The following is a 14,424-nucleotide window of genomic DNA, read 5'->3' as shown; positions in this document are numbered from 1 at the left end:
CTGTAACAAGTTACAGCTCTTGTACTTTTTATTATTTAAAATTATATTTATAAAAGTAGATCAACATTTTTTTAATGGTAGGAGGTAGGGCCCCACACCAATTTTGCCCAGGGGCCCCCACTGCCTTAAATCCGGCTCTGTTCCGCTTTACTATTTTGTTCTTCTTCATCGCTTTCTGTTCTAGGTCAACATAAATCCTGCATAATAATTGACGAAAAAATATCTTGTGTTATTAAAAAAATTGTGATCACATTGAATTACGCCCTTTATTAAAAAAATATCTATTAATAAATAAATAAATGTTTCCATCAACACTGTTAAAAGATATTCGCTCATTCTATGGCAGATACACCCAACAGTTTTGCCTTGAACTGCATCTGAGAATTCTAGAAGACTAGAGTAACAGCTTTTCAAAGTTCTTGCTCATTCCATGGCTGGTAGACCAAATAGTTCTGGTTTAAACTGCGTCAGAGAATCCAAAACGAGAGTAGCAGGTTTTCTAAGTTCTTCGGAAATGTAGGGTTCTGGTACCATCACAGCTTGCATACCAGCACTGATAGCTCCTTGGATCCCATTCGGGGCATCTTCAAAAACGAGGCACTAAAAATCAAAATATTAGAGCAAACACTAATTAAACAAATTCTTATAATTTTATACAGGGTGTTTCATTAATAATTGTCCATATAGTAACTGGAGAAACCTTAGCACAAAATACGAAGATTTAACCTAAAACACTTAAATAAAATGTGGTTCCTTACTAAGGTACAGGGTGTTTTATCTAACAATTTAAAAATTATTTTTGCTCAGCATTTTAAAACTATTCGACGTATCCTTTTCATACTTGGCAGAACGTATAGGTACTATACAAACTACTAAATTATGTTAAACAAGCGTTTGTGCCTATTACCAGAGGCGTACGACGGGGGAAAGTGATGGGTTGACCCTTTCCAAATTCTACGCCACTGGCGGAATTGCTATTTTAGTTCAATTTTTGGATTCTCCAATACTTTCTATGAAAATAATATACTCTGTATTCGTAAAGATAAAGTCATTAGTTTTCGAGATCTTTGAAGTTAAAAATGAAACGACACGGTTATTTTGATTAATGTATTGTGTCGCTTCATTTTTAATTTCAAATATCTCGAAAATTAATCATTTTATCGTTATGAATGAAGAGTATATTATTTACATAAAAAGTATTGCAAAATCAAAAAATTACAATAAATTAGCAATTTCGTCAGTGGCGTAGAATTTGAGAAGGGTCAATCAGCCACTATCCCCTATCGTACGCCTCTGGTAGTAGCTAGAAACGTTTATTTATCTTAATTTGGTAGGGTGTACAGTACCTACACTTTTTGCCAAGTATGATAAGGATCCTGCAAATAGTTTTAAAGTACTGGGTACAAATAATTTTTAAATTTTAATCATATTGAATCATATCATAAATTAATCAAAATAACTGTGCCGTTTCATATTTAACTTCAAATATCTCGAAAACTAATGACTTTATCGTTACCAATGTGAAGTATATTATTTACGTAGAAAGCATTGGAGAATCTAAAAATGGCACTAAAATAGTAATTCCACCAGTGGCGTAGAATTTGAGAAGGGTCAACCATTCACTATCCCCTGTCGTACGCCTCTGGTAGTAGCTAGAAACTTTTGTTTATCATAATTTAGTAGGGTATATAGTAGTCGCACTTTCTGCCAAGTATGAAAAGGATACATAGAATAGTTTTAAAATGCTGAGCAAAAATAGTTTTTAAATTTTTATATAAAACACCCTGTAACTCTGTAAGGAACCACATTTTATTTAAGTGTTTTAGGTTAAATCTTCGTATTTTGTGCTAAGGTTTCTCCAGTTACTATATGGACAATTATTAATGAAACACCCTGTATAACATCAAGATTTTGACTTTCGTTAATGATTAACTCAAAGTGTTCAACGTCCTAACAAGAAAACGCGTAACAATAAGACACTTTTATGAAAAATTGCAGTGCCGGTTTATCCATTGGGCGCTTGGTGCGGGCGCCCAGGGGCCCGTAGAGACCCTTCCTTTTATTAATAACAAATTAAAGTCCGCTAAATAATGGATGACCATATTTTTTTAAATAGAGAAAAAGACTACAAAATACCTGCGATTTCGATATGGTTTGATTTTAAGACTGATAAATAAGAACTGTGACAACTTTTAATTAAACCAAAGAGCGATTCCTTAGAAAATTGTAAAAAAATGCATGAAGCTGGAGACAAAGCTTATTATAGAAGATTAAATGAAAGCAACTCTTATAGAGTAAAACCCAGTGGAAGCAAAGATAAGTGTTAAAGCTGTTTATTGTTACCCGTGCAAATTATTGTCAATAAAAAAAGAGGATTTGGATAGAAACCCACTGGAAACATTTGTATAGTTTACTCAAATCTCATGAAGAAAGCAAATTTCATCTGAACTCTATGGTTGCATTAATAACAAGATCATCAGTTAGATGGAGTTAGATGGATCATCAGTTAAATTGGACTTATAGACGCTGGCTTGAAAGAGCAAGTAGAACGCGAAGCTGACTATTTGGTAAAGGTCCTAAGAAGAGTTGTTATAGTCTTACCAAAGTTTCCAGTTAGCAATGAATTCCTGTGATGAAAACAAAACTTGTAGAAACTTTTGACGCTGTAAATGCTTTATTTAAAAACTACGGATCCATCAAACATGTTTTTTCCAGTTAAACAATAATAGAGACAAAAAATCAACAGTTAGCAGTAATGCTAAGGCACTGCAGAATAAAATGGATACCTTTGAGACAGCTCTATTGACACTGATTTGGGCACAAATTTTAAAAAGGGTGAATGCAACAAGCAAATCGTTAGAAACTGTGGACTTTAACGTGTTAATTGGAGCAGAATTAATGACATTTGAGCTTTGTTGGAGACGTAAGGAATAAATTAAGCGAAATTGCATTAGAAGCCAAAAATATTTTTTTGGGAAGGCGAGGGTGTCTCAAACATATTTAATAGAATTGACCTTCAAAGAACAAATTAAAGAAAAACATTTTTCAATGAAGTATTTGAAAGTGAAACAATTTTAAAAGGGCAAGAAAGATTCATAATTTTATTAAAATACCTATTTAATGTTATAATATGCGACGATATTACTCAAGATCTTTTAAAGAGAATATAATGCTACAAAGATGTTACATCAGCTGTTAGATGTTCTTTTTACGCTAAATAAAGAAGAAGTTAAGATGTGAATCAATATTTTATACGAGATATATAAAAAAGATATTGATGAAATCAAAGAGAGCTTTCATAATGCAATTACTCATTTTATAACGTTATGCCAAAATTTGAAAGTGGTTCCAAGAGAATTTTCAGATTTATTGTTTAGATCTGGGACTTCTCATTTGTCTAAAGAAGTAGTTGATTCACTTTCGAATTTTGACCGTTCCAATTTGGTAATCCACTCGTCATGGACGAGTGGATTTTGACGTCATGGCATTTCATTCATTAAATATAACTTATTGACGCCCTGTACAATATCTATTTTCTATTACGGAAGTATCTATACATTTTTCCGTTTATTTAAAAACACTCTGTATTTTGCAGTACGGTAAAAAACAGTAAAATGTTATTCTGATTTAACAATGTTTACGTTAATAATTTGACTTATATTTGACAGTTGACAGTTATATTGTACCTACTTGTTAGTTTTAGTTCTAATAAATTTTGTTGGTTAGTTACATAAATAAATTAAGTAAAAATGAAAAAATTACTTGTTATTTGAGGAAGGTGGAAAAACCATATGTATAACATGGGAGTAAAGTGCCTTTTCCTCCCTTGAATGATTACTGCCCTCCGCTACGCTTCGGGCGGTAAACTTCATTCTCGGGAGGAAAAGTAGCACTTTCCTCCCTTGTTATACAAATAGCTATTACTATCTGGTATTCCTGTAACATGTTAGTCAGTTGAATAGTGTCTAATCTGTCGACCACCATTATTTTTGTCTTAGCTTTATTGATTTTCAGACCAACTTTATTGCTTTCGTACTCAACTCTTCGCAGAAGATCAAACATTTCTTGCTCATTTGCTGGTATAAGTGTAGTGTCATCAGCAAATCTTAAATTGAAGATTTTCCTACCAGCTACTGTTACTCCACCGGCCCATCCTTCTAAAACCATCCTCATGACATGTTCACCATAAATGTTAAATAAGTCAGGTGACAACACGCATCCTTGTCTAACACCTCTCTCGGTCTTGAATTGGTTTGAGAACTTCTGATCTAGTCGTACTGTCACTATATTAGACTGGTACAGATTTTTAATAAGTGTCACCAGGTGCATTGGTGCGCCCTAGTAATTCTCTAGACTTTTCAATGAGTTGTCTCAGGTTCAGGATTTGTTCCCTTGTACATTTACCCTTTACAAACCCCGCTTGTTCCTGAGGTATTTGGTAATGTAGATAGGTTTTTAATCTGTTTTTGATGATATGCAACAAGATTTTACTAGCATGTGTTATTAGTGACAGTGTGCGGTAGTTTTCACATCTGGTAGTAGTTCCTTTTTTGTGTAGTGGGATATAAATTGAGGTACACCAATCAGATGGCCATTTTCCTGAATTCCAAACAGCGACAGATAGAATGGATGATATGTAATCCTTTGTATTTGTAACTGTTAGTAACTGTAGTATTTCACATGGTATTGAATCATTGCCTGGGGATTTATTTCTCTTTAGTGATTTAATTGCATCTTTGACTTCAGCGAGTAAGACAGAAGGTTCTCTAGGGTAGTCAGAAGGCCACTTATTTTCTGCTGATACCTCATTATTTTTATATAGCTCGCCACAGTAGTTTCGCCATGTTTCCAATATTTCATCAGTATCGATCTTTAAATTACCTTCCTTATCTATTACAGACCACGTTTGAGGTTTAAATTCTCTGGTAAGGAGTAGTCCTTTGCAGCCTCGATTACCTTATCTTTGAGATAGATCCAAGTGCTCTCAGGGTCACTATCTACTTGGTCTAAAGAAAGAGCTTCTTCTAGGTTTTGTTGGAAGTCATTGATTTTTGATGGATTTAGAGACATGACTTTTCTCTGGGGGTCTTCTTTTGGGGACTTTAAAACGAAGTCGAACGTTCAATACCAAGAGTTGATGATCGCTTCCACAGTCTGCGCCAGGATATGTTTTACAGTTGATGGACGACGACTTCCATCTTGATCTTACTAGGATGCAGTCTATTTGATTCCTTGTTCGTCCATCTGGGCTGCGCCATGTGTATAATCTCCGTGGATGATGTTGATATAACGTGTTTGTAATTGTAAGATGTTGTTCTACACAGAACTCCACTAGACGGTCGCCATTCTCATTTCTCTGTCCCAGTCCATTTTTGCCCAGCACTTCTTCAATATTTTCATTAGATGACCCCACTTTGGCGTTAAAATCTCCTAAAATTATGCCGAGTTCACGATTCGGAATAGCGTGAACGCAGTTTCTTCTAGACGACCATAGAACCTGTTGATGTCTTCTTCTTGTGCAGTTGTTGTAGGAGCGTATACCTGGACAAGGTGTAGGGTATTGGTGGATATTCTCATTTTAAGGGATATTTAGGGAAAATAAGTAATAAGTAACATTTAGTCCAGACATTTTTCGAATTATGGATAGATGGCGCTATTTTTGGGAAAAAACTATTGTTGGAAAATTAAATTAAATAAATATGGAAAGTCCCCACTAAAATGGAAAACTTAACTTTTTTGGTTTGAGATCCTAATCTTCACAACCCAATAGGTCCCCATAACGCTTTCGTAACTGCCTAGGTATGTGATTGAAATATAATCAAAATAAAACGTTCATCAGATACTTACATCGGAAGGATTAGGATTATCTGGAAATCTAGAAGCACATACTAAAAATATATCTGGAGCTGGTTTTCCATTTTTAACTGCTGGATCCGAGCTACCACATACGATATGATGGAACAATTTAAAAACATCTTGATGGTTTTTGCTTTTTATCTGTGTCGCTTCTTGAGATGCCGATGTGGCCACGGCAATGAGAATGCCTTTCTCGTGGAGATGTTTTATAAGTTCTAAAATAGTAAAAAAATTATTCCATTTTTAAAAATGATAATCCTCTTTAATCCCAAGCTAAACGTTTTTCACCGTTAGATCAATTTTCAAAATACAGACATTCAAAAGTTATCGTTAATAATAATATCGTATGGCATTTTTGCCGGGGAGATCCTTTCGGACAGTTCCGGCGCCATTTACATCTTTAACCCTGTTTCAAGTTGCCGATGTACACTAGCCCAGGGGGACCGACGGCTTTACGTGCTCTCCGAGGCACGGTGAGACGACTCGTGTCATTATTGGAAATGAAAATGGTTTGTCTTTGGCAGCGATCGAACCCACGTGCACTGGCGTATGAGGCCAGCGTATATGCCGTTACTCCACGGCCGCTCACAAAAAGTTGTCATTATTAAAGTCAGTACGCGATCCCTCCACATTTCTTCGGATCCATAAGTGCAGTTCTTTCAACAAGATTAATACTATTTTTCCCAATGCTTCCCCTGTCAGGCCATGTTCTTCCCCTCTTTCTTGATTTTCACTCATTGTTTTTATGTCAAGCCCAAGCGTCAATGAACTTACAAAGTTTTCACGAATTTTGTTATTGTGTATTTCTAATTTAGAGAAAGCTATTCTATGTGGGATACGTCGGTCGTTTCGTCAAATATCACAGAGTAATAATTTGCACTTTGAACCTGATTCATTATTTTTCAATTATTTCTTCACCACAACGTGTTATCAATTGATTGACTGATGTTACTAATGCATATTGCTGCGGATAGGTGTCGTTTAAGAGTCTTATCTCCTGATGCGATTTTAAACCTTGACAATTGCCCCTGGACTCCTCATTGCTAGGTCCAGCATCTTCGTCCAGAAGCAGAAGGCCATCATCATGATGGCCTCTTAGAGGAATATTTTGTCGACGTAAGAATACTATAGGCTCTACTATTAGTCGTAGTCTTTCTTTATTTTCTTATATCTGTTTAGACCTTTGAGAGTCTATTTGGCTAATGACTGACTTTTGCGGGTTGCGATAACTTTGTAGAAAACCCACCTAAACTTCAACGCACTCATAACATTGTGATATTATATTTTTTCATGAGATTGTATGGCTTTGTCTTTGCCCATGAATTTGGCGAAAGATATTGAAGGTTTCGTGACAAGGCTTTGGGCTGCCATCCCTTTATTATGAGCATATTTTTCATTAGAAAAATTAAAACCCAATACTTGTAAAACAATCCCTTTTAACTGTGCGAAAACACCCACCAACTCCTTTGTTCTAATTTCTTGTGATCCAAGTAACCCTTCATTTCTTTTTTATTCTTTGTGTGTATAGAATAAGGGAATTGATAAGATTTTGATGGCTGCCAAGGTCGTTCTAACAATTGGCACTTTGTAAAATTATCTAAATTTTGGTTTATAAAACATCCTATGTCATTCTTAAAGCTTCCGTTACTGCTTTTGTTCAATTCTAGTCCAGAAGACATACCTATTTAAATTTATATTTTTTTTAATTCTCGGAGGGGGCCATGGCAACCTCCCTGGATTCGCCCTTGCAGACGTGGACATTCACCAAGGCCAATATGGATAAAATAGTAAAGCCACAAAGAGCGATTGAAAAATCATTGCTCGGAGTGAGACTTATAGACAAAAAAAACAAATGGATTAGAAGCGAAACTAAAGTAAAAGACGCGGGAGAACATGCTGCCAAATTAAAGTAGAGCTTCACAGGACACAATGCCCGACTGAAGGATAAAAGATGGAACCACGAAATACAACAATGAAGACCATGGTTAGGAAGGAGAAGCAGAAGAAGGCCACAAATGAGATGACATTAAGAAGAATGGAGGATATTATCTCTGAATTCTATCCTACTGCATGGATTTTAATGAAATTTTGGGCCTAGCCTCTACTTATCTCCTAACTGAAAGTCTACCCTATGCCGATGTGTGCTTTTATCTTGGGGGGTGGTTCCCATCCCTTCTTAGGGATGGAAAATTTTTTGGTTAAAATTACCACGGAATTCGCTAGAGAACCTTGACGAACGAACTTTTCGAACGGTTTTTGCGAATACCTTAAAATCTATGCATCTAACTAAAAAAACTACATTAAACATTTTTGTAGGTTATAAAAAAACAGAGACACTTACCTTCATAAATCTTCTAGTTATAATACAAAAAGAGATATGGTAGGTGAAAATAGTTTGTTTTTCGGTACATTCTCAAATTGGTGTATTCAACTTGAAATAACAGAGAATTGGTCGATTTTAGGTGTATACTGCTTCTAATACCTTTTGTAGTACTTGAAAAGACCTTTAAAATGAGCTATATTAAAGGTACATTACATTAAAACTAAGCAAGATATGCTGCAAACAAAATTGATAACTAATGTATTTTAAGAAAAAATGAGAAGTAATTTTAACCCCCATCCACCAAAATGTAAATGCATCGTTTTCCTTCCAATATACCTTTTATTATATGTTATTTCTATGTTCAAAAAGTCGTACGGGTTTAGAATGAATGGTTTTTGAAAAAAAAGATCAAATTATAGAGAGCATTTTTAAATTTTCTTAAAAATCTTCCTTTTTCTCCATGTAACTTGATAATGAAGAGATACAGTAATGAAAAATTAAAAGGAAATTTTTCTAATCTAAAAAAGCCCTACATTTTTGTGTGGTATTTTTTTTCGTATCTCTTATCTTTTTCGAGTTACATGAAGGAAAATAAAGATTTTTAAGAAAATTTAAAAATGCGCTTTATAATTTGATCTTATTTTTTACAAAAACCATTTATTTTAATCCAGTCCAACTTTTTGAACATAGAAATAACACTATAATAAAAAGTATTGTAGAAGGAAAACGATGTATTTAAATTCTTATGGATAAGGGGTTAAATATACTTCTCATTTCTTCTTAAAATACACCAGGCCCGGACTGGGCCGCCGGCCCACCGGCCCGTGGGCCGGTGCGCCTTTAGCTTTCGTTCATATGCCATTAAAAAATTAAAAGCTGAATTTTTTTTTAAAACTTTGCACAAAGATTCGTTGAAGCAAAGATCAATTGATCATAATCTGGTTGTAAAAGAGAACTCTTATGAGGTATCAGATAATTATAATCAAAGTCTAGCACACATAGCTTGAAAATTGCATCCACGGTTTTGTGTTAATAGCTTAGATGCAACGCGCGGCGCCCTCGAAAACCTTCGGGCGCCTTTTGCCTGACTACATTATACATAGGTACAGGATTATTGCGCTCCAGAATCATATAATAACAAAGCCAGTGGATACAATAAAATACAACTCATCGTATCAAGTATCAGACAATCAAAGGCCAGCACACATATCGAAAATGGCACCCTGTGTATTAAGTTATTAATGTTGTTCTGAAGCTATATTTCCTTGTGACATTTTTATAATCAACTATTTTTAATGGGAAATAAACCACAATTAATAAACGTTAATAAAATATTTTTTTTGTTAAAATTGTGGCTTATTTTCCATTGGAAATAGTTGATTAAGTTATTAGCTAAGATGCGACGCGGGGCGCCCTCGAAGACCTTCGGGCGCCTTTTGTAGGTATCGATATCCGCCGATCGCCAGCTGTGGACATCATATCATTACAATATAAGAGTGTTACATCCCACAATTGACTTAAAATATACAGGTACAGTTTTCTGCATACATAGCTCGAAAATGGCATCCAGGGTTTTGTGTTAATAGCTTAGATGCGACACGCGGCGCCCTCGAAGATCTTCGGGCGCCTTTTGCCTGACTACATTATACATACAGGATTGCTGCGCCCCGGAATCACATATCGAAGCCAGTGAGTACAACAAAATACAACTTTTATCAGGTATCAGATAATCAAATAGCTTAGATGTGACGCTCGGCGCCCTAGAAGACCATTTTTACGGTCTAGGCGCCTTTCATAGGTATCAATATCCGCCGTTTCTGTTATAATATAAGAGTGTTCTATCCCATAATTGGCTTAAAATATACAGGTGTAGTTTTCTGTGCTCCCTAACTACATTATATATACAGGTTTGTTGCGCCCCAGAATCATACATAACGAAGCCAGTGGATGCAATAAAATACAACTCGTATCAGGTATCAGATATCAGATAATCAAAGACCACCATACATAGCTCGAAAATGGCACCCAGAGTTTTATGTTAATAGCTTAGATACGACGCGCGACGTACTCGACCTTCGGGAACCTTTTGTAGGTATCAATATCCGCTGTTTATGTTATAATATAAGAATTGTATACCCTACAGTTGGCCTAACATATAGAGATGTAGTTTTCTGCGCTCCTTAACAACATTAAGCTTTTCGCACTCCAGAGTCCTACATACCGAAGTCAGTGGATACAACAAACAGCGCCCTTACACTTTAGGTTTTGCGATAAAATAGTAACCGCCAATTACTATATAACCAAAACTGTAGTCTACGTAAATGGCACCCAAATCCTAACAATGTCTTTCTCGCATGCTGTTTTTTGCGCCCAATCAAATATACCCAATAGCTACGAATTTTACAGTTTAACTTCTCTTCTTAAAGTTCCCTCTCCTATCGGAGATTGGATATCATAATGGATATGGTCACTTTGTTGGCTGCTGGTCTGAACAGTTGTAATGAACTACAGTTAAACCATTCTCTAAGGTTCCTCAGCCAGGAGATGCGTCTTCTTCCTATGCTTCTTCTTCCTTGGATCCTTCCTTGCATAATAATTCTCAGCAACTCATATTTCTCCTCTGGTAATGTGACCCAAATATTCCAGTTTTCTAGTTTAACACTTGAGTTTAATTTAGAAGGTATAGTTTTGGGCCACCAAATTCAAAGCCGTTGTGTATATGGTTTTAAGTTACTATTCTCGATTTTTTTGCAGCAATTGGATATATGAATATAATTTAATACTTAGGTATTATGTTTGGACCCCTAAATTTTCGCAGAAATATATCGAACATTATTTTGGCCACTTATGATTTTTAAATTCCAAAAAAATGAAAGTAATAAACAAAAACTTTCTTTTGAATGAAATATTTAAAATTAAACACCACACTAAATTTTCTCTTGTTTTTCACCTCTGTAACTTATTAAAATAAACATTATAGAAGTTTTCAGGGACTTTCGGCCCTCGGCAATAATGTAATTTTTCATTCTGCGTTTAAATTTTTCAAAAATATGTACTTATTAGTTTTCTCAGGATTTGAAAAAAATGAATGCATTCGAATAGCATTAGACCAAGATTTTGCGCCTACCCCTTAAGCAAGTTTATTTAACAATCTAAGAGATTAAATTTAATTGTATTACAGAATATAATCTTTAAACTCATTTTATAAATCGTACACCTTTCATTTTTATTATTAATTGATGTTAATTAATATTTTTGTGCGGTCTCTATTTTCAACATGTTTAAATCATAATAGATTAACTAAACATTTTAACTAAATTTTAATTAAATTTGCAATCCTTTATTTTAATTAAATTTGCTAGCTTAAGACCTTGTGTATATATATCATGAATTTTGCTATGTTTAATATTATATTTTTAATTGAAGGGATTGAAGCAGGGTTGCTGTATTTGGCCTACCCTTTTCAAAATTTATCTGGAACAAGCATCCAAGCTGTGGAATAGAAATTGTAATGGCATGGGAATCGCTCTCAATGACGAGACAACATTATACACTTTATGTTTCACTGATGGCCAAATTCTGATTGATCAGGAACATGACGACTTGAGTTACATAACTTGGAAAAATATAACAAATGGGACCTCGCAGTCAACATTAAGAAAACTGAAGCCATGTTTATTGGAGGGGTAAGCAGTTTATTACATTAAACGATGGGGTAGAAATTAAACACTGTGATGAATACAAGTACCTGGGCATGAAGGTCACTCAAGACGGAACACTCAATGTTGCTATAAAAAAAAGAAACATACAGGATAGAAAAGCCATATTAACCATGATGAACGGCATTCTGTGGGACCAAACAATATCTAAAGCGAACAAACAGCTCATATACAATACAATACTTAAAATTGTAATCACATATGGCAGTGAAGTCACTGAAATAAAGAACAAAGAAAATGTTACTAGTAACAGAAGTGGACTTCTGGAGAAGAGCAGCAGGAAAATCAAGAAGAGATCGGATACCAAATGAGAGAATACGAGAAATGATGGAAGTCAGACATACAATAGTTGATACATAAAAACATAACTAATTTGGTACGGCCATGTATAGATAATGCCAGATGACAGGATCCCTAAACAGATTTTGGCGTGGATAGCTTAAGGGAGAAGGAAAAGAGGAAGGCCGAGAAAAAGCTGGAGGAAGGGAATTGAAAAAGAACTAGAGGAAAGAGAAATCCCCCCACGTATATAGTTAAATAGAGAAGAATGGCGGTTAAGAGTCGGAAGGCGTCGGAGAACTCTGTAAACTGATATAGTAGTAGTACTTATATTATTCTGTAGCAGTAGTTGAAAATTACTCAAAGTTTTCAAAAATTTGTTTGGAGCCTCCAGATAGTATCAAAGAGTGTAACGGATTAAACGGGATAGGTACCTACTGGGAAACTGAAGCTATATTTTATTTTTGTGGCAACGCAACGTAATAAATTTATTCCAAAGTAAACTTAATATAACTTAAAAAAATTCACAAGCTATATTGATTTACTTTACATGCATTAGGATCTTAAAAAAGGTTGATGTAAAAAATTGAAGGGTGGGGGGTGGGGTGTCTGGCGCCTTTTTTCTGAGATTAGGTTGGCGCCTTTTTAGGAATTTGGGTTGGCGCCTTTTTGATGAGCCAGTCCGGCCCTGAAATACACTAGTCATCAACTTTTTTGCAGAATATCTCGCTTAGTTTGAATGTAATCGACATTTAGTATTGCTCATTTTAAAGGTCTTTTCAAACACTACAAAAGTTATTAGTATCATTATACACCTAAAATTGACAGTTTCTCTGTTATTTCAAGTTGAATACACCGATTTGAGCATGCAGCAGCAAAACAAACTCTTCTTATCTACCATATCCCTCTTTGTATGTTAACTAGAAGATTTAGGAAGGAACGAATCTCTTTTTTTTTTATAACCAACAGAAATATTTTATAAATTTTTTTGTTAGATGCATAGTTTTTAAGGTATTCGCAAATACCGTTCGAAAAGGTATTATGTTTCAATGAAAATGGCCAATTTTCAACCACGAATATCTCAAAAAGTATTGAGTTTTCAAAAAAAATATATAGAACAGTTTTTGCTTAGAATTAGGTTCTCTAGCCTTCCGTGGCTATTTTAACCAAAACATTTTTCACCCCTGAGAAGGGGTGGGAAACACCCCCAAGATAAAAGCGCACATTAGCATAGGGTAGACTTTGTTTTTGAGCTATTCCCTACTTACTGTGAAAATATCAAGTAAATCGATGTAGTTGGATGGAATTCGGAGCCAAATACCCTCATTGACTGCCCTAGGAAGCAAGTGGCGCAAAATAGAAAACACCGGATTGAATTGAGGCCTATGTCCATTGTTGGATTACTTAAGGCTGAAGAAGAAGAAGAACAGACAATTATAGGAATATTAAATAGAAAAAAATAGAAACTGGGGAAGGAGAGATAGCGGCAGTGTAAAAAAATCCGTTATAAAAATAAGCTGGATCACGAAAGATCTTTATGAAATTTGGAAAAATATAGTTAGTATTATTTACCTAGAGATATTGCAATTGAAATACTTTAAAAAGCCTCAGTAGCCCGATCAAAGAACAATCTGACCCCAAAAAAAATAAAGGAAGGATGAAAATTTGGGAATAGGTAGTTGAAATTGTCTATTATTATATAAGAAAAAGTTTACAATTCTACATCCCCTCCATTTTTCAAAAATAGAGGAGAATAACCCCCTCTCGAAGGTGAAAAATATACATTCAAAATAAGTCCGGAATTGGATAAAATGACTAATTCTAAGCAACTTTTGTTCCATAGAGTTTTTTCCCTAAGTCAATACTTTTCGAGTTATTTGCAAGTGAATGTGTTCATTTTTAACAGAAAAAAACATGTTTTTGGATGGTTTTTCGGAGATAACTCAAAAGTAAGTATTTCCGCGAAAAAAATATTCTTGCCAAAAATATAGCTTATAAAAAACTGAAAAAAATGGTGTATGCTTGAGGTCTGTAGACCCAGTAGAAGCAGAGTTGTAGCTAATGAAAAGTAGGTTCTTCTTCATAAAATTCCAAATTTAATATTTCAATGTGAAATAACCCAAAAACGGAGCACTTTTCGGGGAAATCCATTTTAACTTTTTTAAAGTATTTAAAAAAAGGATTATTTTTGTTTAAAAAAAAACTAGTAACATTAAAAGTAAGTGAGTTACGCTCAAAATATTGTTG

The 14,424-nt window shown here is 34.7% G+C and overlaps 1 protein-coding gene across 1 annotated transcript in view; it reads right to left on the bottom strand.

The window, feature by feature from the left end:
* Window positions 1-247: 247 nt before the first annotated feature.
* The window catches only part of LOC114338399 (probable pseudouridine-5'-phosphatase), a 32,780-nt gene continuing 18,603 nt past the window's right edge, over window positions 248-14,424 (bottom strand). The window contains exons 3-4 of the mRNA XM_028288991.2: window positions 5,848-6,071; window positions 248-600 (exon numbers count right to left, since the gene is read on the bottom strand). Coding sequence (XP_028144792.1) covers window positions 424-600; window positions 5,848-6,071 — 401 coding nt within the window. The 3' untranslated portion in view covers window positions 248-423. The remainder of the gene's footprint in view (window positions 601-5,847; window positions 6,072-14,424) is intronic.

Source organism: Diabrotica virgifera, chromosome 8, assembly GCF_917563875.1.
Source record: "Diabrotica virgifera virgifera chromosome 8, PGI_DIABVI_V3a".
In the NCBI taxonomy this organism is placed as follows: domain Eukaryota; kingdom Metazoa; phylum Arthropoda; class Insecta; order Coleoptera; family Chrysomelidae; genus Diabrotica; species Diabrotica virgifera.
Note: the sequence above shows the minus strand (reverse complement) of the source record. Positions and strands in the feature narration are given on the sequence as shown.